This window comes from Herpailurus yagouaroundi, unplaced genomic scaffold (assembly GCF_014898765.1).
Source record: "Herpailurus yagouaroundi ecotype Mexico unplaced genomic scaffold, PumYag 29, whole genome shotgun sequence".
In the NCBI taxonomy this organism is placed as follows: Eukaryota; Metazoa; Chordata; class Mammalia; order Carnivora; family Felidae; genus Herpailurus; species Herpailurus yagouaroundi.
Window position 1 is genome coordinate 42,203,616 of NW_024412377.1, and position 27,344 is coordinate 42,230,959.

At 52.9% G+C, this 27,344-nt stretch overlaps 1 protein-coding gene across 3 annotated transcripts in view; it reads left to right on the forward strand.

Annotated features, from left to right (window-relative positions):
• ARHGEF37 (Rho guanine nucleotide exchange factor 37) overlaps positions 1–27,344 on the forward strand; it is a 107,659-nt gene that overhangs the window by 53,898 nt on the left and 26,417 nt on the right. The window contains exon 13 of one of the 3 annotated variants that reach the window (XM_040497418.1): positions 15,641–17,587. The exons of 1 other annotated variant lie outside the window; for it this stretch is intronic. In XM_040497418.1, the coding sequence (XP_040353352.1) occupies positions 15,641–15,769 (129 nt within the window). In that variant the 3' untranslated portion in view covers positions 15,770–17,587. Of the gene's footprint in view, positions 1–2,416; positions 5,333–15,640; positions 17,588–27,344 lie in introns of those variants that run through there. One more of the 3 variants, XM_040497409.1, reaches the window with a different exon arrangement.

The window sequence follows — 27,344 nt, forward strand, 5'->3', positions numbered from 1 at the left end:
CAAGAGGCTACCGTCCCATGAGGCCAGGGCCTTGGTCAGTGGCCACACCGGTGTCCTGGTCAGGAGTGGACCTGGAAGAAGGAAACCCCCATCCCTGCCACATCAGCAACCCCTTGCTCCCTATCAGCAGGACAAGTGGGATTCATTCATTCGTTCGTTCATTCATTCATTCAATATTTGCCGGGCAGTGTGCTAGAGGACAGACCTAATAATGAGCACAAGTAAATCCTGGTCCTTGCCTTCCTCAGATTTATAATCTGAGCAAGTAATAAAATAATCATGTGGATAATTGTAAAGTTAGAGCAGTGATACATGCCAGGGCCCCAGGTGTGGGAGAGGTTCAGAAAAGGCTTTTCTCAGAAAAATGATGGCTTTTTCTCAGATTTGAAGGGTGAGCGGGGACTGATTGGCTGAAGGGGGTGTGCTGGGATGTGGAGGGGAAGAGCTCCCCAGAAAGCGTGCTCCGGGAATGCAGAGGCCCAGACAGGGGCTCGTGAGGAACTGACTAAAGCAGGTGTGGTCCAGGAAGAGGAGGGCAGGGGTGAGGCGCTGCTGGAGAGGTGGGCAGGGCCAGGCCAGCAGGGCCTGGTGGTCTCGGTGAGGGTGTCAGCCCTTACTTAAAAACCAATGGGAAACGTACATGCACGTTCACTGCAGCACTATCCATAACTGCCAAAAATTAGAAACAAGTGAAATGTCCACCAGTAGATGAATGGGTAAACACAATATGGCATATCCGTCCAGTTAATTATTACTCAGCCATAAAAAAGGAGGTGCCAATACCTGCCACCACATTCAGTGTGATACGAGAGGCCACGTGCTGTGTGATTCCGCTTATATGAAAAGTCCAGAGTCCAGAACCGGCAAATGCAGAGACACAAAGTGGATCAGTGGCTGGCAGGGGCTGCGGTTGGGGGATGGGACGTGCTGCTGTCTGGTATGGGGTTTCTTTTTGAGGTGATGAAAATGTTCTGGAATCAGTAGTGAGGGTTGCTCAGCCTCTGAACGTATTAAAAACGATTGCATTGTACGCTTTAGAAAGATGACTGTCACGGTATTTGACTTACATCTCAAAACACAAGTCAGTGATGGGAAGCCACGGAAGGGTTTGACTTTGCTGGGACAGAGTTCTGGAGGGAGAGCAGCTCAGTGGGGTCGCCGTGAGGGCTGGATGGGATAGGAAAGCCGGGCGGGCATATGTGAACCTCAGTAAAGGGAGGCCACGCTCCCAGTTAGAAAGGAGGAGCTTCACAGGTGACAGTTGAGCAGCAGAAGGGGCCTGGGGGGACAAGGGGTGGGAACCCAGAGGCTTGCAGTGAATAGCCAGGGGGTGTCTCAGGCCAGAGCCGAGCCTGAAGTGGGCCGCGTGGGGGCTGCATGGAAGCCTGTGGAATCTGACGTTTGCGGCTTGTGACGCGTCCCTGGGAAGGCTCCAAGGGCCAGTGCCTGGAGCACCAGCCACAATTAGTGCATCAAGCCTGCCTCCTGCAGGACGTTCCCACCTATCAGCAAAGGACCCACGAGGATCTCACGAGAGGGCCTGGCCCCCCAGTTGAGTCCCTGCTCCACCCAGGGTGGGCAGTGTCTCTGGGTCTATCTTCCCAGACACATCAGCTGCCTCCCTGTTCATGGGTCCACACATGTGGGGTCCTCCCAGTCTTCCCTTGCTCCTGATTGTTCCTGAGGCTTGGCCACAGTAACAGTGGGAACGGTAAAAATAATCAGAGCAGCCTTCATTTACTGAGCCCTTACTGTGTACCAGGCACAGGCCTTCATCATTCATTAAATTCCCACAGCCACCTGGCGGGAAGGATAATATCACATCCATTTTGCAGATGATGAAACTGAGGCCAGGGAGGTGAAATATTAGCCTGATAAATGCCCTTCCCTCCAGTTTTTCCTCCAGCTCAGTGCTTTTCTCGAAAACATGACCAAGTCACCCAACCTCTTTTCTGTACTCCAAGCTGGGAAATGGGCCTGAGCAGATGACACCTTTAGATAGGGCGGGGTGGGGGGGAGGTGATGAGGCAGAGAAGGCCATGCCTTCTAGTCAGTGAGATGGCAGCAGTGGGCTGAGGCCAGACAGGCCTGGCTTCATTGCCATGTGATTTCTGAATAAGTTGTTTGACCCCTCGGAGTCTCAACTTCCGTATCTGAAAAATGGGCCAACTGGGATTATATAATTGTGAGCGTCAACACGAGGTAAAGTGCTGGGACGGAACCTGCCACATAGTGGGAAGTAGCAGAGGTAGCCTTCATCTGTAGCATACAGGATGTCCTTGGGAGGTGGTGACAGCCCAGCAGTGGGGACTGAGTCGGGTGGGAGGGAGCAGGACGAACAGCCTCTCTGGGTGGAGTCTGTCTGTCTCCCCCCCCCCCCCCCCACCATTTCTGTGTCACTTTCCATGTGTTTCAGGTGGTGGCAGTGTACCCCTTCGTGGCCAGAAGCAGCCATGAAGTGAGTCTGCAGGCAGGCCAGCTGGTGACTGTCCTGGAGGCCCAGGACAAGAAGGGGAACCCAGAATGGAGCCTCGTGGAAGTGAACGGGCAGAGGGGATATGTGCCTTCCAGCTTCCTGGCCAGGGCCCCAAGCCCAGCTCCGTGGGGCTGGAGTCTGCCCTCTTAGGGTGCCCTCCTTGGAGCCCGTGTTGCCAAGGGATGGGGAGGCTTAGATGCCGTGATCCTGCGAAGGAAGAGAAGCCAAGAGAAGGCGGGGCTGGAAGGGGGGGGATCAGGCCAAGGTTGGGTGAAGGGCAGCCAGAAGAGGTGGGTGGACCTTGCAGAGTACCCGGCTTGGCTTGGGTGAGCTTGGAAGGCTCCAGGCAGAACCACTGTTATGCCTGCAAAGAAGGTGGTTCCCATCTGAAGTCACAACAGCCTGGATGGCAGGTCAGATTGATAAGGACTTGCTGTAGCTTATGGCCAATCTTACCTGTGCTTTCATCCAGCCCTGCCCATGGGAGTGGGTCACCCAGGTGAAGGGTACCTGCGTGCGATGGGGTTACGGGGACACACTGGAGAGGTCCAGGACTACCTGCCCTGACGGTTCACTTCCTTCATGTGGCATCAAGAGACACCACTGCCGACCGGTCATCTTTTATTTCTCCACGCTGGGAGCTGAGCTGTCCTGGGCATCGGACCCCTGGGAGCCCTCTTGAGCAGGGAAGCCAGGCCATGTGGGGCCCGTGGGAAGGTTCTCAGGAGACCGTTGGCCCAGCCTGGGAATGGGCGTGGCCACATCACAGTTCTGGAATGTGTTTAGGCAAATTGAGAGGCTGTTCCGGGGAAGGGAGGGACTTTGAAAGCGTGTTAGGTGGGGCCCGTGAGGCTGTTGCACACTGCCAGATTAGGGAGCGAAAGGCTATGCAAATGGCAGAGGCAACTCTATGCAGCAAGTGGTCAAAAGCCTGGTGGGTGGGGGAGCTTAGGCATGGCTTGGTTTCCAGTTTCTGGAAGTTGGGAGCCAGGGGGAATCCCCGGTGGTTTCAGGGCCTGGAGGCAGCAGTGAATGTGAAGTCAGTTGGCCGTGGAGCCTTAGACACAGGACACAACCTGTTTTTCCCTCCCCGCCACAAAGATCCAACTCACAGGGTTGTGGTGAGAATGAGCTGAGGCTAAGGTTGGGAAGCTGCTTGTAAATTGCGAAGTGTGGTATAAATGTAAATTGCCTTTGGTAGCAGGATGTGCCCAGCATCACCTGACCCAGCTGCAGCTAGGAGCGTTCGGCTCCCCATTCCCCCGTCCAGGCATTGTCAATCAATGTGGCGTCCTTTCCCACAAACCCAGGGTATACTTCAGGATCCTTCTCAACACTGCATTCTAGGCAGCCAGTCTCTTGAACTTGGTGAGATCAAACCCATTGTCAACTCTTTCTCAAACCTGGAAATTGAAAAACAGTTCCTGTTCAAGGAAGACTGGCCCACTGGGGCAATTTGGGGTGCAGCCACTGTTGAATCATCATCTCTGTGTTGTCACTTTGGCTAAGATAAATCTCAAGGTCCAAAGAAGGGGATGGTCCAGCATGATCTTTAATGCAAATGATCAATTTTGGAACGAACCCAGGTTAGAGTGTGTGTAAAAACTGGTGGCAGTTTTGGCTTATTTCCAAGAACATCTCCATGTTATTATAACTGTAGGGCCTAACGCCGTTAGCTCTGGTTTGGGGAGGGCATTTGAGAAATATGCATGCCTGTGTGAGAGTCTGCACCTCACTCCTCGGCTTGTGAAAGCAGAAGATGCATAATGCAAGAGAAACTCAGTCCCCGCTGGCCCTTTCCCAGCACGAAATTCACTCTGTAAGATGCCCTCGGCTCACTTTCCTTTCTCTTTCCTGCTCAGGTTTCTAGTACCAACAGGAAGCCTAGGGGAGCAGATAATAAAATAGAAAATGCATTTGTGTGTTCCTCACTGCCGAGAATCTGCCGTGGGCTGGAATCCTAGCTCAGGGCTTCTCAACTTGGCTACTTGCTGTGGTCCCTGGGCAACTTTCAGCTGTGACTGATGCCAGGATCCCACCCAGAGATTCTAATGGAATTCATCTGGGGTGTGGCCAGGGCCTCAGGAACTCAGAAAGCTCCCGAGGTGCTTCTGGTGTGCCATCGGGGCTGGACAAGACACTCAGGGGTGGACGAGAGGGTGTGCAGTCAGAAGTGGCCACAGGCTATAAGCTAGGATGTACCCCATCTGAGCTTTGTCCTAGCTCAGATGTTTGGAATGGACGGCTGTAGAGGTGGCTTGAAATAGGACAGCCTGTTCTGTCGGGTCCCAGAATGTATATGTATTAAGTGCCATTAACAGGGACCTGAACAAAAGTGGGTGTTCTTGAAGGCGTGAGGGAGAAACCTGAAATACACTTGGAACCAAATCTATCTCGCGAGGGGAAAATGAAAATGTGTTCAGTAGCACATGGGTTGTGGTGTCTTGTAGATAAGAGGATGAGATTAAAAGTCACTGACAGGTAAGAAATTGCATGTCGAGAGAGAGAGAACGGCCTGAACTTTCTCCAGGGGACTCTGGGTAATGTGCCTTTTCCCCCCTAAATGCCTAGATCCATTACACTGTGTCTTACTTATTTCATGGTGGGCTCTCACCTATTAAACTTGCTAAGGTTACTTGCCTGTGAACCAAACAAGACTGATTCACGAGGGTAGCCCTCGCTCCCTGCGACAGAGTGGATCCTCCTTAACCTTTTGGGCCCAAACCCTGTTTTGAACATGAGGATAAGATTACAATGTCAAGGGAAGATGAATGAATTCTCGCGTACGATATGGAGGTCTAGCTTGGTGAATCAATGATGTGACCTGCTGAGAATAAAGGACTTCACCGATGAAAATGTCTCTGGGGTTTGTGGGACTCTACCCATTGGATAGTCGGATGCCACAGTGTGACCTGTGCTCACTGGATACCTGCTGTTCATAAAAATGGCGCCTCATCTGCTCCTGGGTTCATTTAATGAGTGTCTAACACCCACCCCTTGGTGCCTCCAGGAGTTGGCCTCAGCTGCTGGGATCCGGTGAGGAGTCAGACGGATGGGGGCCCTGTCCTCCCGAAGCCCACGGTCTGGGGAGGGAGACAGACAAATCAGTAGTCAGTTACCGTGCAGTGTAAGCGTTTGGGTGGGGCAGTAGCAAGTGCCAGCGGAGGGGTCACCCCCCGAGACTTGGCAGCTCAGGAAGGCTTCCTGAAAGAAGCGCTGTCTGAGCTGAGGCTTGATGGGTAACTTGGGTGAAGGTGGGAGGGAGGGCACATGCCAAGGCCCAGGGGCAAGCATGAGCATGTTTCATCGGGGACCTGAAAGGCTGTAGAGCTAGGACACAGCGTGTGTGGAGGCGTGGTAGGTGTCGTGGGAGACGGCTGAGAGAGGGCAGCGTGAGAAGGAGCGCTGGGTTGTGTTCTGAAGGCAATGGGGAGCCACCGAAGGGATTGGAGTAGAGGAGTGACATACCCAGGGCTGTATTTAAGGATACAAGCTCTAGTGCATTCTGGAATTTCCCCAAGGTCCTGTCACACTGCTCAAGAAATAGATTTTCCATGCGTACTGCTTACATAAACATCCCAGAGGGGCTGGGAGGCCCTGCCTCCAGGGACTCGATCTCCCGGCCAGCTGGAGAAGCAGGACAGGGCAGGATGCCGTCAGCGCCAGAGGGGTCCTAGGGACCAGGCTTGCAGGTGCTCAGATAGGAGGGAGTTCTGGGGGAGTGGGGAGCTGAGGTGCTCAGGGAGGCTTCCTGGAGGATGCAGGGCAGGGGCCGGGTTCTGTGGGATAAGTGGGATTGGGGGACGCGAAAGGGAAAGAGAGGCCCTCTCAGGCCTGGGGAGCTAGCGTGGTGGTGTGAAAAGCTCCTGGGCCTGAGAAGGCCTCCCTTTCCCTTTTGCTCGGCCTCAGGACTCCTGAATTCAAGGTCTCCTTGACCACAGGCAAGTAGCAAGTGCACTTATCATGGTTTCTGCATGTGAAGAAATTTGGTGAGGCCCCCCAGCCTGCCCTGTCCTCTCCACTCAGCCCCGAAAGTACTCATTGTTGAGTCCTGGTTTATCCCAAGGAGTCCCTGGCTCCCTCCACCGGGACCTAGCTTCCAGCATGGAGGTCACTGTAGGGCCTGTTATGACAGGGCAGAGCCTAAAGTACCCTGGACCGGGGTTACGGGAAAAATTGGATTCCACTTTGGCAACATCAATCAGGAAGAGCAGGTAACCTGAACAGTCCATTCATCTCACCTTGCTTGTCTGTTTTTTGTTTGTTTGTTTTTTAATTTTTAAACATTTATTTTTGAGAGAGAGAGAGAGAGAGAGTGGGGGAAGCGCAGAGGAGACAGAATCCGAAGCGGGCTCCACGCTGTCAACGCAAAGCCTGACATGGGACTTGAACCCACAAACCGTGAGATCATGACCTGAGCGGAAGTTGGACGCTCAACCGACTGAGCCGGCCAGGCGCCCCTCATGTGTTCTTATCGTAATTTCTGAACTTGTCTTTTCTGTCTTCTCATCTGTAAAATGGGCACAACTCCTGGTCTCACAGGGTGGTGGGTGGGAGTAGTAAATGGAACAGTGTGACGGCTCATGGGTCACACATCCAGGAGCCTCACTGCTGTGCCCTGAAGGAAATGGTGAGCTCTGGCCACCAGGTGGCAGCAGGGCTCTACCCGTCCGCTGCGGGTCCTCCCGAAATGCCCTGGGGCTGGGCAGATGGCGAAGTTGAGAGGAAGGACCGGGTGAGAGCTTAGGGAGTGGTGGGGACTGTGTTGGACCAGAGCACTCCCCCACGGTCCAGATTTGCTGGCAGCTTCTCGGCTGCAACCAGTGTTCCACAGAATGAGGGCCCAGCGATGCCAGACGTTCTGATTTTTCAAGAGAAGCCAGAAACCAGGGTTGTGTCTGTTTTTTTTTGTTGTGTGTGAAATCCGTGTGGAGATTGTATGGGCCACAACAAGCCCCGCTTTGCATCTTCTGCCTGAGTGTGGGTGGAGAGTCTCCTCTGGAGAACGAGCGTCATTTCTTTATAGTTCCTCTGAAGTGCCTTCGTGTGTCCCCACTTTACCCAGACATTAATCCCCCTTCCTTGGATCTCTGCGAGCACGGATTCCTTTCATACTCCTGTTACTATTGCCATCTTCGAACTTACTGGATGGTGTCCCATATTTTCTGACCCACCCATGAGGATCTCCACGGTACCTATCCCACAGATTTCTTTCAAGTTTATTTATTTATTGGAGGGAGAGAGAGAAAGACAGTGCCACTGGGAGAGGGGCAGAGAGAGAGAGAGAGAGGGAGACCACAGGCCCCACGCTGCCAGCGAAGAGCCCAGCTCGGGGCTTGGAATCACGAAACCATGAGATGATGACCTGAGTGAAAACCAAGAGTCAGATGCTTAACCGACTGAGCCGGCCAGGCACCCCTCCCGCAAAATTCTTTTAAGGATTAAATGAGATACTGCTATAACACCCAGCACCCAGCACATTAGTGCTCAACAAACACAGTTATCATCATTATGGGGACCTCAGCAGAGACGGCATGACATGCAGGGACAGGTTCGTAGGGCCTGTCTTTCTCCCTTGTACGTGGGAGGGTGATGAGGCCTGCTACTTCCCTACGGGGAGGAAGCCCCTGATCCTGGCTCCTGAGAGCCTGGCTGTAGTTGGGCACAGCCCTTCCCTCAGAGGCTGCCGTCACGCCCCAAAGGCATCCCTGGAATCTTCCCTCTTCTGCCCTCTGTGGTGTGGCCAGGGTGGGCAGGTTTCCCGTCCAGGGCCACGCTGGAGGGCACCAGTGGCCCGGATTCTGCTGCTTCTCTCCAACGATATCCTTTCTGCTGTCCTGCGCCTGGACAAGTGGGCCAGGCACCCAGGCAGCAATCAGCCTCCTGATTCTGCCGGAGCAGCAACTCCGGTCACAGGCTTGGGGCCTTCTGCACCCGGGGGCGTCTTCTCGGCGTATTCCCTGGAACCAGAGCTTGCTGGGGCTCCCGTAGCAGATTAGGGAGCAAAGGTTTGTCCTCCCGGGCTCTGACTTCTGGCTGGGCTCAGGAGCACCGGCTGCTGCTGTCCGGTCCCTACCGAGGCCCCAGGCGGCCCCCGTGCTTCTAGCACATCTCAGGTGGTTCTGGGTTCCCCGTCTTGGGCCCATCCACCTGTCCTCAGGGGACAGGGCATCCTTGGAGCCTGTGAGCAGAAAGGGGGCTCTAAACAGTAGCCCCAGATTCGGGACAGCCCTGGGCCGCGGGAAGTTTAAGCCGGAGCGAGTGTTGGGGCCGCAGCTATCCCCTCTGGGCAGCTCGCACCTCCAGAGGTTGGCTTTTGGCTTGCTCGCCCTCGCCTTCATCCTCGGCCCTGCTCTGCTCTGTGCTTCGGGGAACTACATTTCCCGGGCCTCCCGCCCTCTGCTTTCCTGGCAGGGGCAAGGTGGGGAGAACCCGAGGTATTTCTCCCTCTCTCTCTCCATCGCTCCTTGTGGCTGGTCTTCTCCATGGTTCCAGCCCCTAAGGGACAGCCCCTCTCTCCCCGTGGCCTCAAGTCTCGTTGAACAGACCTGGCTATGCTTCCCCGTTTCTGTCAGTAGCTTCCAACACTGGACACTAATAACACTGCCTTTTCCCTGCGTCCCTCCAGCCAAAGGACTGGAGTGTCTTTTTTGCTGTTGTTAACCTCTGGGGTGCTCCTTGGATCTTCTATCCTCTGCGTAACCTCCTCCCTATATTAAGTTTTTCTGTTCAAAATGCATCGGGTGGTTCTCTTTCCAACCAGACAGTGACTGATAGGTTGCTCAGTAGCTAGGGGTGCAGGGAGGGACCGGGCAGTGGAAATATGGGGCTCCCAGGTGCCCCTGTGTGAGGCTGCCCAACCCTCAGGGAAGATTGGGACCATCACCAGGTCTGCTGCACCTTCCCTGGGGCAGGGGACTGTCTAGCCCTCCCATCTGGAGCTCTTGGAAGTGTCTTCAGCAGCAGATAGCAGCTGAGTGGGTCACACCCCAGGGTCAGTGGCTGTGAGAATCTGAGCAGCCCCTAGTCTTGGCCAGCTGAGGCTGTGCCTGCAGGGCTCTAAGCAGGCAGAGGCCCAAAGGCAGCTGTATGAGAACAAAGCCAGGCTGTGGGCAGGAGGACGGGGTCACTTCCTTCCAGCCATAGTGCCTGGAGTCTGGTCCTAGCTCAGGAGGGGCAGTGAGCCCCAGGTCAGGGAGATAGGGGGTGGAGGTGGGGCTTCTGGCCAAGGAGGAGGCTGCTTGTCTTGATTCTGGGGTCTCGGGGTTTCTGGGCGTATCAGCAGAGCCTCTGACCTGGGGAAGGACCAGTGCATTAACAGTGATCACCACAGCGTCTTGTCACAGCTCGCGGGGCTGCTTGAGGGTGACATGAGGGAATCCACTTGACATGATTAATTCAGTACCTGGCACATAACAAGCTCTCAAGGGCTGCAGGCTACAAAACAAACAAACAAACAAATACAAACACAAACACAAATCTCACCAGCAGCCCAGCACTGTGGAACTCATTCTGCAAGCATTTCACGAGCCATGACGGTGTCCTAGTTAGGATTGAGCCCCGGGCCTCTCCCCTGGGACACAGCCAAGGCTGGGGGCACAGATCCAGCGGCCAGGGCAAGGAAGGGGGTTGGGTCAGGTGAAGGAGTTGTGAGCTTGGGAGGGCACACTCCCTAGGGACGTGGGGGAGGTGGCAGGTGTCCAGCAGGCGGTCAGAGCCCCCGTGGGGCACTTGAGGACAGCTCTCTCCTAGTGTCCAGGAAGGAAGAGATCGAGGCCAGGTCAGAGAGTGAGCAGTAGGGGCCCAGTCTTTGGGTTGAAGTTCAAGTCCCAGGCCCTGAGGACCCAGGGATCAGGCTCAATAAGGACACAGAGATCCTGGCAGGAGGCAGAATTGAGAGCTGAGCACCAGGTTAGGAGGTTCCAGCACAAGGGACTTCATGCTGAGCCCTGGGACCTAGAGCTGCTTGGAACCCACCCACTCCCACCCCGTACGAGGGCAGAGTTGAACCTGGTGGGTACAGTGGACCGGATCAAAGATACAGAGGTGGTGGTAGTCAGGAGCCCAGCTTCGTGTTGCAAAATGCTCGAGTTCAAACCCCGGCTCGACACTTACCCACTGTGTGACCTCAGTGAGCAAGTTGGTCCATCTCTCTAAAACCTCACTTTCCTCTCTGTGGGCAAATCAGGAAATGGTCCTGCCTCAAAGGGTTGTTGGGATGTCGAAATGGGATAAGGTAGGGAAGTGCCTGCTGTATCTGGTGATGCACCGTATCGAGTGCTTAATAAATGATTGATCCTTGAGCACGTAAGCCACCCCCTCCACGGGATCCCTTCCAAACTTTGCAGGCAGTGACCCTGCACCTGAATTTTCTTGCCTCTGGGCTAACACTGCCTGCGTCTTCACTCTTCCTCCAACGTCTGTGTTCCCGACCCTCGACCACCTCAGACTCTGAAAAAATACCCCCTCACTACAGGGCCTCTTTTCGAAACTGAAAACAAGTAGATATCTTCAGAGGCCAAAGGTTGTTCCCCTGGGAATGTAACTGCGACCATGTCCTCCAAGACTCTCTGGAGATTGGAGTTGGCCATCTTGAATTACTTCACTCTCCGGAGAGGCCTCCCCAGCAGCCGTGGGCCCAGTGGCAGGCAGATGGCCTGGCTGATACGGCCAGCGTTTGAGTGTGCCTTCCCCTGACTTTTTCAAATTCCCAAATGTTTCTACCTCAAATTATTTTTCATACTCCCCCCCCACACACCCCCAAAAAGCCATGGTATGGAAGAGCATGCATAAAATAAAAACACAAGCACAAGGATCACCCCCCCCGCCACCTCGCCACCCACACATACCCCTCCCTCATGTACCCCCCACACCTACCCACACACACCCGTAGCCACACAAACACACACATCCCCAGAGCACACCCCCACCCCCCACCCCCCATACACATACCCAATTGAAAAAATCTCAACATCCATTTTCTTCTCCTTTATATCACACCCCTGGCCACCTCCCAGGCCAGAGACTCTAAGCTATGGCACGTCTCTTAGGAGTCATGTGTCCCCACCCCCACCTGGAGAATCACAGCCACCAGCTGGAAACTCTGGGCGCAGCGTTCCTTTCTGTAGTCCTACTGGAGTGATACTGTGTTTTTGTCAATGTATTACAATATGCAGGTACCACGTTATGTTTAACAAAATTGAATATGGAATTAGAATTGTATCACTTGCTCCCCAAGAGACGGTCACACTTCTGCGCCTCCTCACAAGGCACGGCAGCAACCAATACCTACTCGGCAACCGCCACCCCAAAGCCCCCAGCCTTCTCCTCTCCGTAAATGGCGCCAACCGTCCCTTCAGTCATTCAAGCCCCCCACCTGGCATTCGGCCTGCTTCCTCTCTTCCTCTCAGCCCCTCACATTCAACCCCTCAGCGAGGCCAGTCAACCTTCCTGCTGTCACTCCACTCCCTGCCTCCACTGCCTCCTGACGGTCACTCTGTTCCCACCCTCGTCCGTCACCCGCAGCCCACTGGCCACAAAGCGGTCAGAGTGACTCTCCAAACACGCAGAGAATGCCCTGCCCCTGCTCGACACTGAACAAAACCCCAGCTCCTCACTCTAACCTAAAAGACCCTGCCTCCTTCCCACCACATCACAGACCTTCCTGCCCTTTGATCACCATATGAGGCCACACTGGCTTTCTCTCTTTCTATTCCTCGTGACTCGAAGCTTGTTCCTGACTTCGGGTCTCTGCACTGGCCCTTCCCTTCTCTGGCCGCTCTACCCCCCAGATCTTCCCATGGCTTAGCTTCTTGCCGGGAAGGTCAGGTCCTCAGTGATACCTTTGCTGACCACTCCACCTGGGTAGCTTCCAACCCTCCCCACCCCGACCCCAGTCACTCACTATTACATCACCCTTACTGTCATTGCAGACTATATCATTCCCTCTTATTATTAGTTAGTTTGTTGTCTGATTCTCCCTTTAGAAAGTAAGTTCCTTGGGGCGCCTCGCTGGCTTAGTCTGTAGAGCATACAACTCTTGATCTTGGGGTTATAAGTTCGAGCCCCACATTGGGTGTAGAGATTACTTAAAAATTTTTAAAAATCTTGGAGCTCCTGGGTGGCTCAGTCGGTTAAGCGTCCAACTTCGGCTCATGATCTCGTAGATTGTGAGTTCGAGCCCCGCGTCGGGCTCTGTGCTAACAGCCAGGGCCTGGAGCCTGCTTCGGATTCTGTGTCTGCCCCTCCCATGCTTATGCTCTGTCTCTCTCTCTCTGTCTCTCAATAATAAATAAACGTTAAAAAAAATTTTTTTTTATTTAAAAAAATCTTAAAAAAAAAGAAGACAGTAGGATCCTCAAAGGTAGAGATTTTATCCATCTTATTCAGTCCTAAATTAAAATATGTGTTAGTATGTCCCCAAATGGGATATCCTTATAGTAAAAAATTATTTATGGTTTATACTCAAATCAGATTTAACTAGGTGCCCTGTATTTTCGCTGGTAACCCTACTTAAGGCCCAATGGGTCCACATCTTGGGAACATGGTCTCGTGAGAATGAAGCTGGCACAGGAAGGGAAGAGAGGAAATGTACAGGGATTTGCCGAGGGCCACATAGATGTTAAGCAGATTAGATAGAACAGGTTCTACACCTAGCTTCGTCTGATGCCCGGTCCCGTCTCTTGTCCCCTGTACTCACCCGCTGACCTACAGAGAATTCCCACAGAGCATGACATCTCTCAGGTCCTCCAAAGTCACCCACTCCTCTTCATCCCCACTGCCAGTGAACTTGCAGCTTGGGGTTCCCCAAGCGCTCACCTGCCATCTTTTTTTTTTAATTTTTTTTTTCTTTAACGTTATTCGCTTTTGAGAGAGAGACAGAGACAGAGTGTGAGCAGGGGAGGGGCAGAGAGAGAGGGAGACACAGGATCCGAAGCAAGCTCCGGGCTCCGAGCTGTCAGCACAGAGCCCGACGCGGGGCTTGAACTCATGAACCGTGAGATCACGAGCTTAAGTTAGACACTTAACCAACTGAGCCACCCGGGTGCCCCATCACCTGTCATCTTACAACAGCCTCCAGCTGTGTCTCCAACTGTGTTCCTCCTGCCTTCCCTCTGTTTTTCACAAGGCCACTGCCAGGGAGAGCTTTCAGGGACACAAATCTGAATCCAGGCTTTGGCAGGACCTTCCGGGGTTCCTGACCGTGGCTTTGTGGTGTGGACCCTGTTTATTCCTTCCCTTCCTTGACCTCTGCACACTGCATTGCTCTCTCTGGCCTCCTTTGCACTCTTTCTTTCATTTGGGTGATAGGTACACCCTCCCTCAACCTCCTCCCCCTGCTAAATCATCCTTCAAGTCTCAGTGATACATCACTTCCTCCAGGAAGCCTTCCTTGCTTATTCAGGTCCTTTTCCTATGTATACCTCTACCTGGGGTCCTTCTCCCTCTTTGAAATTGCCTTTTTACTCGAGGGTCTCTCCATGGAGTTAGCTCCACGAGGGCGGGGGCTGTGTCTATTTGCACTGCACCCCCAAGCCCGGCAGGGTGTCCGACATGGTGGATGTTCAGTGGAAAAGCTGGGGAAGGAATGAGGGTTCTCTGAGGACATTATGTTTTACTAAACTAAGCACCAAGGTTCAGTTTCCTGGCACACAGTAGGCTCCCAGGACACATCTGTTGAATGGACGGTGGATGAATAAATGAATAAACAACATGGCCCAACCCCTCCTCCGCCAGACACACGCTGGATGCGTTCACCTCTGCGCTTTGCGGTCTCTTGCAAAAGAAAAGGCATCTCGACTCCCGGTTTGGATACTGTGGGGTTTTGAGTAGGAAACAAAACAAAACAAAACAACAGTGCTCCTTCCACAAGAAGTGTTTCAGGCCATAGAGGCCTTTCGTCTTGGCAAAGGGAGGGGGGAGGGAAAGGGCCTCAGCCCAGTTTCCGGATGGCCTTAATTGGCCCCAAACAGACTAATAAGGTGTGAAATTGGCTTCATCCTCCACCACATCTCCCCAGCCAGCGTGTCCCTGTAGCGTCTCCCTCTGCTACCACGGATGCAGCACTGTCTCCAGCCTCTCTGTCCCCGGCAGACAGGCGGGTCATGACGCCCACGCAGCCCATGGCACAGGGCTCTGCAGAGCCCATGAGGCCATTTGGCCTCGGGCCAGGATGGGCTTTCAAAGCCAGAAGCATCCGATGTGGCGCGTCTGACGCACCTCCTAAGCCAGCCCCTGGCCTCTCCTGTCCTGATTTGCTCCTCTGGCACTGGCTTCTAACGCAGGTTGCGGGGGCTGGAGGGGGGGGCACCGCGTTAGGGGAGCTCTTTGAGACTCTCCCCCCGACCCTCCCCCGGCCACCGTTGCGCCAAATGCAGGGCTGGAGAATCAGAGCCAAAGGGACCTCAGAGAGCAATGAAATTGGGGAGCTCAGGGGAACCCCTGGGGTGCCTTTAGGGCTGCTCGGGGGATAGCTGGAGGCTTCTGCGCCCCTCCTTCCACTAGGACAGGACCATTTTTGCATCCGTATTGTTTACTGGCTCCTGTTTAAGAGTTCCTAGGAAGAAAGGGATTCCATGGCTGTAATAAGTCCTAAAACCAGCACTCATTCCCAAACCTGCCTGTGAATCTGAATCAATGGGTGACTTGGTCAGAGATACAGATTCTGAGCCTTGTAGTGTGTTTGCCCATTCAGCACCCATTTTCTCTCCCCCCACCCCAGGAGAGCCCCTATGTTAGGTTACAAAGCTATGCCCCTCCCCACATGCGACCCAGTGTGGTTCGGGTGGAGACCCGCCCCCGGGTCTCTAGGAGTGAGCATGTTCCCCAGGCCTGGCGAATCACAGGCATGGTCAGCCCAGGGTCAAAGCTCGCTGCAGTGGCAGCCCCAGGATTTTGGCAGAGCTTTAGGGGAAGAGATGTTCTCTTTTCTCGGAGGCCCTAGGCTGTAGCTGTCAGCTTGGAACTACTAGCTAAGAATGAAGCCGACACAGAGGCCGACCACGACAAGGGATCAGAGAGAGAGAGGCAAATGGACATTCCTCGTGACATGTCAAGAGCACCTGGACCCAGCCATGTCTGAGGTTTATCCCCCTGGACTGTTCAGATACACGAGCCGATAAATTGCCTTTTTTTTTTTTTTTTTTTTTTTTTGGCTTTGGCCAGTTTGATTTGGGGTTTCTGCTACTTGCACGCAAGAGTCCTGACTACTACAGAGACCCCCGTCTCAGATCTCCTGAATCGTGGTGTCTGTGGATGGAGTCCAGGAATCTAGAGTTTTCAAAAAGCTTCTGAAGACATTCTGCTCAAGTGTCAGCACCTCGTCAAGTCCTTGTGGGGACATCACCGAGATCCCGGTCCAGCGATGCGCAGATAAAAGTGATCCTTCCATAAATAGCCATCATCATCGTCTGTCAGAACGCTATTCGGGATCTCAATCCTCACCACGCCTCCGTGAAGAACGCGTTGTTCTTCCCATTTGACAGAGGAAAACGCTGAGGCCGAGAGAGGTGCGTGCGAGTGTTCAAGGGCACACAGCTAGTAAGTAATGGATCTGGGAGTGTGAGTCTCTGAATGAAGCTCATCCACTTTCCAGGATTCTGCACTTCCCAGAATAGTCCCTCGGCTTGCCTACAGCCTCAACAGCTGGTGTTGAAAATGTCCTCTGTCTTCAGAGACTCTCAACACGCCAAGCCTGTCTGAGTCGCTTCGTGTGCTGCGGCTGCCGTAAGGGAGGGCTCCAGTGCGGCTGACGGAAACAAGAAGGGACATGTATTATTCTACCTTCTAAGATGCCCCAAAGTAGGAGGCCTCCAGCGTTGGTTAATTCGGAGGCTCGGTTGTCACAATCAAGAGCTCAGGTTCCTTGCATTTTTCGGCTCCGTCCTCTTTGGGTGTCAACTGTCCTTCACGCTGGCTTTCTTCTTGGTCACGAGGTAACTGCTGGACTTCGAGACATGACGATGTCCAGCGAAGGGGAGGCGGTCTGTTTCTTCCGGCGTGTGTCCTCTCATCGGTGAAAACATGGTTCCCCAAAGACCCTCTGGGGAACCATGACCAGATACGTCACTGGTCAGAATTGCATCACGTGTGTATTCCTAGTCCAATGGTTGGCAAGACGGGTCGGAGACTCACGATGGGTGTGGACCACTCACGATTCACCCTGAGGCTGGGCTGAGTGGACACCTGAGCAGCGCAGGGCTCTTCAAGAAGGAAAGAAGGAAGGGGACAAAGGGTGTTGGGTCGTGTCTGCCAACGCAGTTCCTCTCCTGGCCCAGAATACTCTAGAATGCTCCAGAAGCATCTCTCGTTCCATTAGGCACGATCCTTGCGGGACGGTCCATTTTCAAAGTTCAAAATCCTTCACATGGCTTCCTCAACCATTTCTCCAGTCCTCTCCCATAGCCACTAAGACGTTCCAAAGAAACACAGGACTTTCCCTCCAATATCCAGAGCTGCTCTACCTGGCTTTAGTTCCCTCACTGTCTGTTGGACTCATACCAGTGGGCTGGGTTGCTGGGAGGACTGATGGGCACGTGGGGTGGCGGGCATGCGGGGTTCCCTGCCCATCCCCTGTTTCCCCTGCTTCTAACTGCAGAATGCACGTTGTTCCTTAGGGACCCACCCCCTTCCACTCTCAAGCCATGTGTCATAAGCAACAATGACCCTCCTGCCAAGCCCAACCCCTACGAGGCCTCTTCCCCTGCATCCTGGGGCATGAGACTTAGACCTATCCAATCGCTGCGTTCGGTGCCTCTTGCCACAGGACGTGACTTAGGATGGACAAGAACCCCAGTCTGCTCCATGAAAGTCAGTTCCTGGGCCTTGGGCTCAAACTCCTGGGAGGAGACAAATTTTATTTCCACCAGGCTTGTTGCGCTACAGGCTCTCAGCGACCGTTTTTGCAACTTCCCGGGGAAAGCCGGTCTGAGGGCGAAGCTAACACGAAGCCAAGAGACCGAGACCCAGAGACCCTCGGCTGCGGGACCCAATCGGGCCCGGCGCCAGACACGGCTGCACATCTCACTTTCTTGGGCAACCTAGTCTCACTGGGCACTCTGCCCCTTGTAATCAAAAAACAACTAATATAGCATGTGTTTTTGAAAAGCTGAACTGTGCTCGCCTTTGGCTGAGTCGTCTGTGTGTAAAGGGGAACAACGGGAGATCACATTGGGAAACTTGGCTGGAGACACATGGCACAGGGCCTTGAGGACTTTGACACAGCGCCCCCCACCTCCAGCCCCACCCCCCTGTCTCTGAGACCCCTGGGGGGTGGGGTGGGGCGTGCAGGATCTCTGGAGGCCAGGTGGGGAGGTCCCAGGAGTTGCCAGGCAGGCTAAGCTTTGCCCTCGGGATCCGCTAAATGTTTTTGCAGCTGCTGATAAAGTAGGATTCTTGACCTGCAACAGGACTCAGCCTCCAGGCATGCTTTCTCCAGGGGACAGTTGGGAGAGTCCTGCAAAGTTGACAATGCTTGGAAGAAAGGAGCTGTGACCATGATCAACTGCTCCGGGAGGTGGGGGCGGTGGGGGGCGGGGATCAGGGATGGTGATGGTGAGGAGAAACCCAGTGCAGCTGCTGAGAAGGTCTGGGGATGCCACCAATTGTGTCCACATCCCTGTTAAGTCGCCTGGAACGGGACAGTGGGCTGGCCAGAGTAGGGGCAAGGACATCTCCTCCCTCCTTCCACAGACCTGCTTCTATTAATGCAGCCGGAGATGGCACACACTTTGGGGACAGCATGTTAGGCTTTGCATTTAAATGGACATCAGCTGCTGCTACTATGTTATATCCGCCCCACCCCCCCCAGTGGCCCCAAGTCCTCCAAACTGTCTCCCCCCTGAGGAGAACCGTCTCCACCCTCAACTCCTTTTCAAGACTCCGCGAATCAAAAATCTGGCCCTCCTGGGGAGGTGGGAGGTCTCTACTACCGTCTGCAAGAGCCTGGAAACACCACGGGCCCAGCCCCTGAGGCAGTGCCTACTCCCTAAAGAAACCACTTTCTTGATCAAGGCATATTCCATTCGGCTGGTCCTTCAGGTGTTTCTCGGGAGGATTCTGGGAAGGAAAAAGACAGCTCTCACACAGCTGTGGCCGCTCCATGACAGGTAGGCCCGGACGTGGGTGTCAGAGCTCTTTATCGATACATGGATACTCAAACACAAATCGATTTATTTCCCCAAGTATACCGACAGTGTGCTAGGGGGTGGCTGGGTTGGCACCGGTTTCCAGGCTCCGCTACAAACTGTCCCTAGAAGCAGCAGCAGCCCCAGGGGTGCCTGGGTGGCTCAGTCGGTTAGGCGTCCGACTTCGGCTCAGGTCATGATCTCACGGTTCGTGGGTTCGAGCCCACACATCGGGCTCCGTGCTGACAGCTCGGAGCCTGGAGCCTGCGTCAGATTCTGTGTCTCCCTCTCTAGCCCTCTCCCGCTCATGCTCTGTGTCTGTCTCTCAAAAATGAATAAACAGTAAAGAAAAAAAAGAAGAAGAAGAAGCCCCAAGCTCTTGCCCTCTCTAGGCTCACTAGAGGGTAGCTCTGGGTTTATAGCTGAACCTGGAAACTGGGAAACCATTTCCCTCCCCGGTTTCATTAAGGAAGTTGCCTCCCCCTGACGGTCTTGGGCAGGGGTGGGGTAATTTTTGGTTCCATCCTCCTATGCTGGCCTCCTCCAATTAAAGTCAAAGAGGTCATTCACCTGGGTAAATCAGCAGGGGAGCATGCTTTCTAAAATATTCTTTCTCTGGACTTTGGCTCTGGCAAGGGCAGTGGCAGTGGTAGGGTCATTGACAGCATCTAGTTAAAGGCAATGGTTGCTTTTCCTGCTTCCTGCTTCTTGGCCCTCAGAATTTCCTTAATTCCTGCTGACCCAAGCCTGCTCTTCTAGTCTTTCATCAGTTGTGGAAGCTTCCATTGGCCTTCCCCCCGCCAAACCCCTGTTCTCTATATTCTGGAGCTTGTACCAATCACCCTGTGTGATACACCCCCCAAGGGTGGAGTATCTTTTTCCCTCTCTTACTTCCAGGACTCGCCCGGATTCCTTCCTCAGAGGATACTTTACGTTCCCCAGGACAGATCCCCACCTTGCTTCATATGAATCCTCGCAGAAAGAGCAAAAAATGCAAAAGAATATGCTTCCCGAATGTTGTCACTATTCGTGCAGGGTGGTAAGATACCCGGAGGGCTTAATTTTCCCCTTCTAGTACATCTTTGTCTCCTGAAAAATCGTTTCCTATGTCCATACACTCTATTTATGATCTTTATGATAACAATGATGCTCACGCGTATGCTTGTTGGATTGCAATTACAGAAACTGAGACACTGAGCAAAGGGCAATGAAGCCCTTTTTCGTGCTGAAGGAGTGAGCCCCGTCCCTGCATGGGTATCCTTGAGCGGGGGCTCAGCACTGGCGACTGTTATCACCCCACTGCTATGGGTGAATTTATTAACAGAGCCAAGGGCTGACATCCCATTGGCTTTGTTGTACGCATGACTCAGGACCAGTCCTCGCCCTTCTTTGGCCTCCAGGTCACCCCACGTGAACAAGGAGAGGATGGGACTAAATGACCCGTTCTGCTGTTCAGTTCCGGGACCTTTTGGAAGGGCATTGCCAGATGGAAGCAGCAGCCGGGAGAGAAGTTGGAATCCTACTCTGGGCAGAAAGGCTCTTGAGGCGTGCTGTGTTACAGACCCTTTGAGTTCCACACGGCAAACACCCGCCTCCATTAACTCAAGCGAAAAAGAATTGGTTGGCTTATCTAGCTGAAACATTTAGGCCGGGAGTCAGGCGTGGCTAGATCTAGGGTGTAAGAAGGCGTCACGGGACCTGGTCTCTATTGGTCTCTTCTGCTGTCTGTTGCCTGCTTCGCCATCAGACAGACTCCGCCCCTGCAAAGGCACGATGTAGCAGCCCCTTGCTTACACCTTGCCAGCGTAGAGCCTCTTCCCAAGCATTCTGGCAAAAGTCATAGGGCTGACTGTCACTGGGCTCTATTCGGTGATATGCCCATCGCTGAACCACTCACGGAGCCAGGGTATAGATTCTGTGGATTGGCTAGATTTGGTCATGTTCCTGCTCCTAAGATTGACAAGCAAGGTGAGGACCACTCACACCACTGGCCTAAGAGGTGAGGAGGGGTAGGGTGGTTGACGAAAGACAAGTCAGGAGCTATTACTAGAGGGGAAAGGATGCCGGGAAGGAAAGGACCTCCCCACTCGGGTGGGAAAAGCCCATTCGGGTTCATCTAGATCAGCTGGTGTCAGAGTGTATCCTCCAGATGGGCAGCATCGACGTCACATGGAAACTTGTTAGAAACACAAGTTCCCAGGCCTATGGGCTGGGCGGGGCCCGACCCTCCGGGACATATGGACACACAGTGAAGTTTGAACACCACTCACATAAACCAGTGGATCTCACGTCTGACTTCAGTTAGAATCCCCTGGGGAGTTTTAAGCTGCTGACCCCACTCCCAACCACCGTGATCAGGGTCAGGGAGGGCATGGGGTCCAGCCCCTGGCATTTTTTGAAATGTTCCCCCAAGTGATTCTCGTGGCAGCCAAGGCTGAGAAAACTTTGAGCTCAGTGGAACTCTTGTTCTCAGCTCCTTCTACCTTACGCAGTGGTGATTAACGAGGGTGTGTGGCCTGTCCCGCCACAGTTTATTGAAGCGGGACTCAGCAGGGGGCAAGTCAAGCCAAGTCTCGTGGGATGACAACATGGAGGCGACACGTGACCCAACCAAGTGCGTGGATTCTGAACCAGGAATCCCCTGCCCGTGATAAATGAATCTTTACCACCCACCCACCCACCGCCGAGTCACCCAAGGTGGGGAGAACTAACTGGAGGGGGAGAAATAAGAGGCACAGTTCACTTACTGGGTGCTTACTACATGCCAGGCAATGTGTTTGGCTCATTTCAATCTGATATAAGCCTGTGAGGTGGGTACGTCAGACTAAATGGGACCATCACCCTGTGAGGTAGGGAAGATTAACTGTCAGAGAAAAAGACCCTGAGGGCCAAAGGGTAAAGTAAGTAGGCCTCAGAGGGCTGAGCTGGGATTGGAATCCAGAACAGTCTGGTTTGAAAGCCAGGGCTCTAACCCCTGCTCTCTATGCTGCCTTCTGGGGAAAGCCGTGGTATCCAGTTAGGAGACTAGGAGCTTGGGGCAGGGTTTTGAGGGGGATCTCAGATTCCACATTTTTGTTTGTTGATTTGTTTGTTTTTCTTGGTTTTTAAATTTTTTTTTAATTTATTTTGTTTTTAATTTTTTTTTTCAACGTTTATTTATTTTTGGGACAGAGAGAGACAGAGCATGAACGGGGGAGGGGCAGAGAGAGAGGGAGACACAGAATCGGAAACAGGCTCCAGGCTCTGAGCCATCAGCCCAGAGCCCGACGCGGGGCTCGAACTCACGGACCGCGAGATCGTGACCTGGCTGAAGCTTAACCGACTGCGCCACCCAGGCGCCCCGGTTTTTAAATTTTTTAATGTTTATTTCTGAGAGAGACAGAGTACGAGTGGGGAGGGGCGGAGAGAGAGGGAGACACAGAATCCGAAGCAGGCTCCGGGCTCTGAGCCGTCAGCACAGAGCGTGATGTGGGGCTCGAACCCACAAACCCTGAGATCATGACCTGAGCTGAAGTCAGTCGCTCAACTGACTGAGCCACCCAGGCGCCCCTAGAAATGAATTCTTAAAACCTCAGAACAGTACATTTGGTTAAAAACACACATGCCCCACCATGAGATCCTGCTTTCTACCCACCGGGACGGCTATAATGAAAACAAACAAACAAACAAACAAACAAAAAACCCCACCAGGTAATGACAAAGGTTGGCGAGGCTGTGGAGAGAACAGAACCCTCATGCATTGCTGCTGGGAAAATGAAATGGTGCGGCCACTTTGGAAAACATACGGACAGTTCCTCAAATGGTTAAACGTAGAGTTACGACGTGACCCAGTGCTTCTACTCCTAGATACATAAACAAGAGGAAAGGAAACATATGTTCACACAACAACTTGTGTATGAATGTTCACAGCAGCATTCCTGCTAGCCCCAAAGTGGAAACAATCCACATGTCCCCCGAGCTGCTGAATGGATACATAAAATGTGGTATCCCCGTACAGGAGAACATCACTCTGCAGTAAAAAGGAGTGAAGGGCTGACCCGCACTGTGGCCGGGATTAACCCTGAAAACCTCACGCTAAGTGAAAAAAGCCGGCCACAAAGACGAAATATCTTATGATTCTATATACATATCCAAAATAGGCAAGGGAGACAGAAAATAGGTGAGTAGTTGCCCACGGCCCAGGGGAGTGATGAGGGATGGGGATGATAGCTAAGTGTGAGGGGTTTATTCTGAGGCAACGACAATGCTCTAAAATTATGCTGCTGTGTCACAGCTCTGTGGATATACTAAAAGCCCTTTAATGGGACACCTAGAATGGATAAATTGTATGACATGTGCATTATATCCCAAGAAAGCTCAAAACACATACACACAAATAAGTGATCGGCTAAGGAAATTGTGATAAATGTATGTTCACGGGCTGGGGCATGTGGGTGGCTCAGTCGGTTAAGTATCCGACTCGTGGTTTCAGCTCAGGTCATGATCTCACGGTTCGTGAGAAAGAGCCCTGCACTGGGCTCTGTCGGAGCCTCCTTTGGATTCTCTCTCTCCCTCTCTCTGTCCCTCCCCTGCTCGTGCTCTGTCTCTCTGTCTCAAAAATAAATAAATAAGATTTTTAAAAAGGTTTTATTTATTTTTGACACGAGGGGGGGGGGAGGGGCAGAGAGAGAGGGAGACACGGAATCCGAAGCAGACTCCAGGCTCTGAGCTCTCAGCCCAGAGCCCGATGTGGGGCTCGAGCTCACAAACTGCAAGATCATGACCTGAGCTGAAGTCTGACGCTCAACTGACCAAGTCACCCAGGCGTCCCGATAAATACGCTTTTTTTTTAAAAAAAAGAACGTATGATCATGGAATAAAATGTAATATTATGACAAAGGCAAAAATGAAGACGTTCCGTATGAAATGATGTGGCATGATCTCTAAGACATATTGCAAAATGAGAAAAGTAAGGTATAGAACAATGTATATAGTATGCTCTCCTCATGCAAGAGAAAGGGGAAGCCATATTCGTTCTTTACGTGTGTAAGCCAGGGTTGGCAAACTACGGTCCAAGGGCCAAATCCAGCCAGCTGCCTGTCTTGGTGTAGCCAGCAAGCTGAGATTGGTGTCTAGATTTTTAAATTAGTTGAAAAGCAATCCAAAGAAAATAATATTTCCTTACATGTGAAAATGCTGTAAAGTTCACAATGCCACGTCCTTAAATAAAGTTTTATTGGCACACAGCCACGCTCATTCATTTATGTGTGGTCTATGGCTGCGTTCTCAGTACAATAGCAGGGTTGACGAGTTGTGACAGAGACCATAAGCCCACAGAGCCTAAAGTATTTATGATCCGGCCCTTTACAGACAAGGTTTGTTGACTTCTGTCCCAGCTTATCTGGAAGAAAGCACTGGAAATTGGTGAACCCAAGAGGCTGTTCTGGGAAGGCACCGAGAAGCTGGGGGACGGAGTCAGAGGGCGTCTTCACTGCGTCCTCTTTTGGATTTACTTTTTAAATGTCAACAAAGCAAAAGCTGTACGTGCCTGCACGTGAACATATTGGGACGCACATATGCAGAAAATATTTCGCCAGCTGTACACCAAATGAATAATGGAGGTAGCTTTGAGGGAGGACCTGGCTGGGGAAAATCAAGTGGCCACAGTGGTAAATATATTGTTGGACTACCTTCCAAAGAGAACCAGTTCGTGCCTAACTTGTGCAATTAAGAACAAAGAAGGCACACTTTCTAGATCTGCACATTCTGTGAGCTTGTGGGCGATGCCTGCCTGGGGATTCACTGTGGCTCCTGGCACAGGGTGGGGACCATTGTAGATGCTAATCTCGCTATTGAATGAATGAATACAAGCGCCCAAGAGATGTGTATCTGGAGCGGAGGAATACATTCAAAGGAGGAACGCATAGTTCAGAGGGTGCTGGGGTGGGGGTGGAGGGTGGTCTGAGAAGAAAGGAGGGGACAGGTAAGGATGGCTGAGCAGGGACATCATCCCCGATGCCACTCCGGCCCGAGGCTGCAGCTTCCCACGGTCTTTGGGCACCCTGGTTGAGGGGTCCTAGCCTTCCGGAGACAGCTGGGGGCATTTTGGCATCTCTCCCCTCCCCTCCGCCAATAACATCCCCCAATCTTTGTCGTTTCCAACCTCTCTTGAAGGACACTAGGAAAATACAGCTGGGGGGCTTGGGCAGACCAGCTGTGCCTGCTGCCTCCTAGAGATGCCCTTTCAGCGAGCACCATCTGTTGTTGACCACCCCGAGGGGAGAGACTCCTCCCACCTGCCGCCCAGAGCCGCCGGAATCCCCTTGCCCAGGGACCAAGCCCGTGATGGCTGTGGCACACCTACATGGATGGTCAGGTGCCCAGGAACTTGGCCCCAGGGACAACTGGGCCACAGGGATGTCTCACACGGACAAACTGAGGACATCTCTCGTACTGGGTCTCACCCCTTCTTCCAGACACAAGGCCCCTATTTTATCCAGGGGACTCCTTATGTTCAGCCCAGGGAGTTTGGATACCAGACTGCACACATGACACAGGCCCGGCCAATCGGAACACTCCATTTTCCCGGCCACACTGATTGGTTCACTGATGGGCGTGTGATCCAAGCCAAGCCTCAGGATTTTTGCCAGGGCGGGAGCTGCCACAGAAGAGATGCCGCCTCTCTGCTGGGGTTGCCCCCTGCGCAGCTACGCTTGCAGCGGCTGGTTGGCTTTTCTCCACAACAAGAGCAAGCCTGTCTGAGAACAAAGCCAAGACAGAAGGAAGTCAAGCCGGGAACTGGAGACTGGTTGATGACGTTATGTAAACCGGATCCATCTACCTTCCACCCTTTGCAGCTCAGTGAATCAAAAATTCCCTTTCTGGCGGGGGCGGGGCACCTGGGCGGCTCAGTGGGTTGGGCGTCCTCCTCTTGGTTTCGGCTCAGGTCACGATCTCCCGGTTTGTGAGTCCAAGTCTTGCGTCGGGTTCCGCGCGGGCAGCGCGGGAGCCTACTTGGGATCCTCTCTCTTCCTCTCTGCCCTTCCCTGGTGCCGTCTCTCTCTCAAATAAACAAAGTTAAAAACAAATCCTTTTTTGTGTTGACGCCAGTTTGGAATGGCAAGAATCATGACTGCTACCCGAAGTTGGCGGAGCCAAGATCCCCATCAGATTCTCCAAACATTGAATGGACATTTCATTTCCACCCCTTTGGGCTGAGATCTTTCCCTCAGCACCAGCCCCCTCCTCTGGGTGTGTGTGTGTGTGTGTGTGTGTGTGTGTGTGTGTGTGTCTCAACGTGTACTCTTCACTGTGTACTCTTTTGGATTGACTTTTTTTTTTAATTTTTTTAACGTTTATTTATTTTTGAGACAGAGACAGAGCATGAATGGGGGAGGGTCAGAGAGAGGGAGACACAGAATCTGAAACAGTCTCCAGGCTCTGAGCTGTCAGCACAGAGCCCGACGCGGGGCTCGAACTCACAGACTGTGAGATCGTGACCTGAGCCGAAGTCGGACGCTTCACCCACTGAGCCACCCAGGTGCCCCCACTTCACCTGTACTTCTAACCTGAGTGAGCAGCAGGGTCCCCTGGGACCCTGGTGCCCATTCCAGGGCCACCCTGCTCTGAATGAGGAGAGTGCAGGCCTGACATGGGATCTGGGGATCTACCTCGTTAACAAACGCGCCAGGGGATACTGATGCCAAAGGTACCCAGGACCTCACCCTCAGAGTAGCCACTGTCTTCCCCTCCAGGGCTTTGGCCCTAGAAAGCAATTTGGCATTTCCAGGCCTATTCTTGCCAGGGCTAAAGCTCTGCCCTAGCTTAGGAATGATTACGGGGCAAGACAAACTTCTCTGCTGACGGAAGGAAACAAGAGACCGAGGGCATGCAGGATGAGCAACTCGTGCCTGGGAGGAAAACAAAAAATCAAAGCACAGGGGCGTGTGCGGCACAGGAGGTTGGTGCCAGGCTATGGACTTTAAGAGGGAAAGGTGTAAGCCAGGGCCTGGGGGAAATTAAAATTCAAGGGGGCTTCTTAATTTTTCCCCCTGAAAAGAAATGGCCCTCACTGCTCTTAGCGGTGCGATTCAAAATTCAAACAAAGCTTAAAGCCCAGCGCGAGCTGGTTGCACTCTCTTGACATCCGGCTTTCAGGCTCGCTGCCCCTTCTATCTGGAAGGCTATCGCTTCCCTTCCTCTCTGCTTACCAAGTCTCTACTCATCCTACAGGTCCCAAATTTGGTTGCATTTCCTCTGGGAGGTCTTCTCTGACCACCAAATCTAGCTCAGGTGCCCCCCCCCTCCCTTGACAGTGCTCTGTTAGCTGCCTATAGGAGGTCATGATCTTACCCTCGGATTTTTTGTGTCCTCTCACTAACTATGGCGGGTTCCTGAAGGAAAGACTGTATCGATACTGTTCCCTATTATATTCTCAGCGTCCGGCACACGGTAACAATGCATTAAATGAAGAAGTAAATGAATGAAGACTTAATGAAATCAAAACAGAAAGCTCAGGGTCGCCTGGGTGGCTCAGTCGGTTAAGTATCAGACTTGATTTCGGCTCAGGTCATGCATGATCTCACGGTTCCATGGGATGGATCCCCCACTTCGGGCTCTGCACTGGTTGTCTCTCTCCCTCACTCTCCGCCCCTCCCTCTCTCGTGCGCTCTCAAAATAAATCAATAAACTTAAGAAAAAAAAAAGAAAAATTGGGAAAAAAAACAAAACCCAAACCAGAAAGCTCACCGCAATTACTTGCAGTA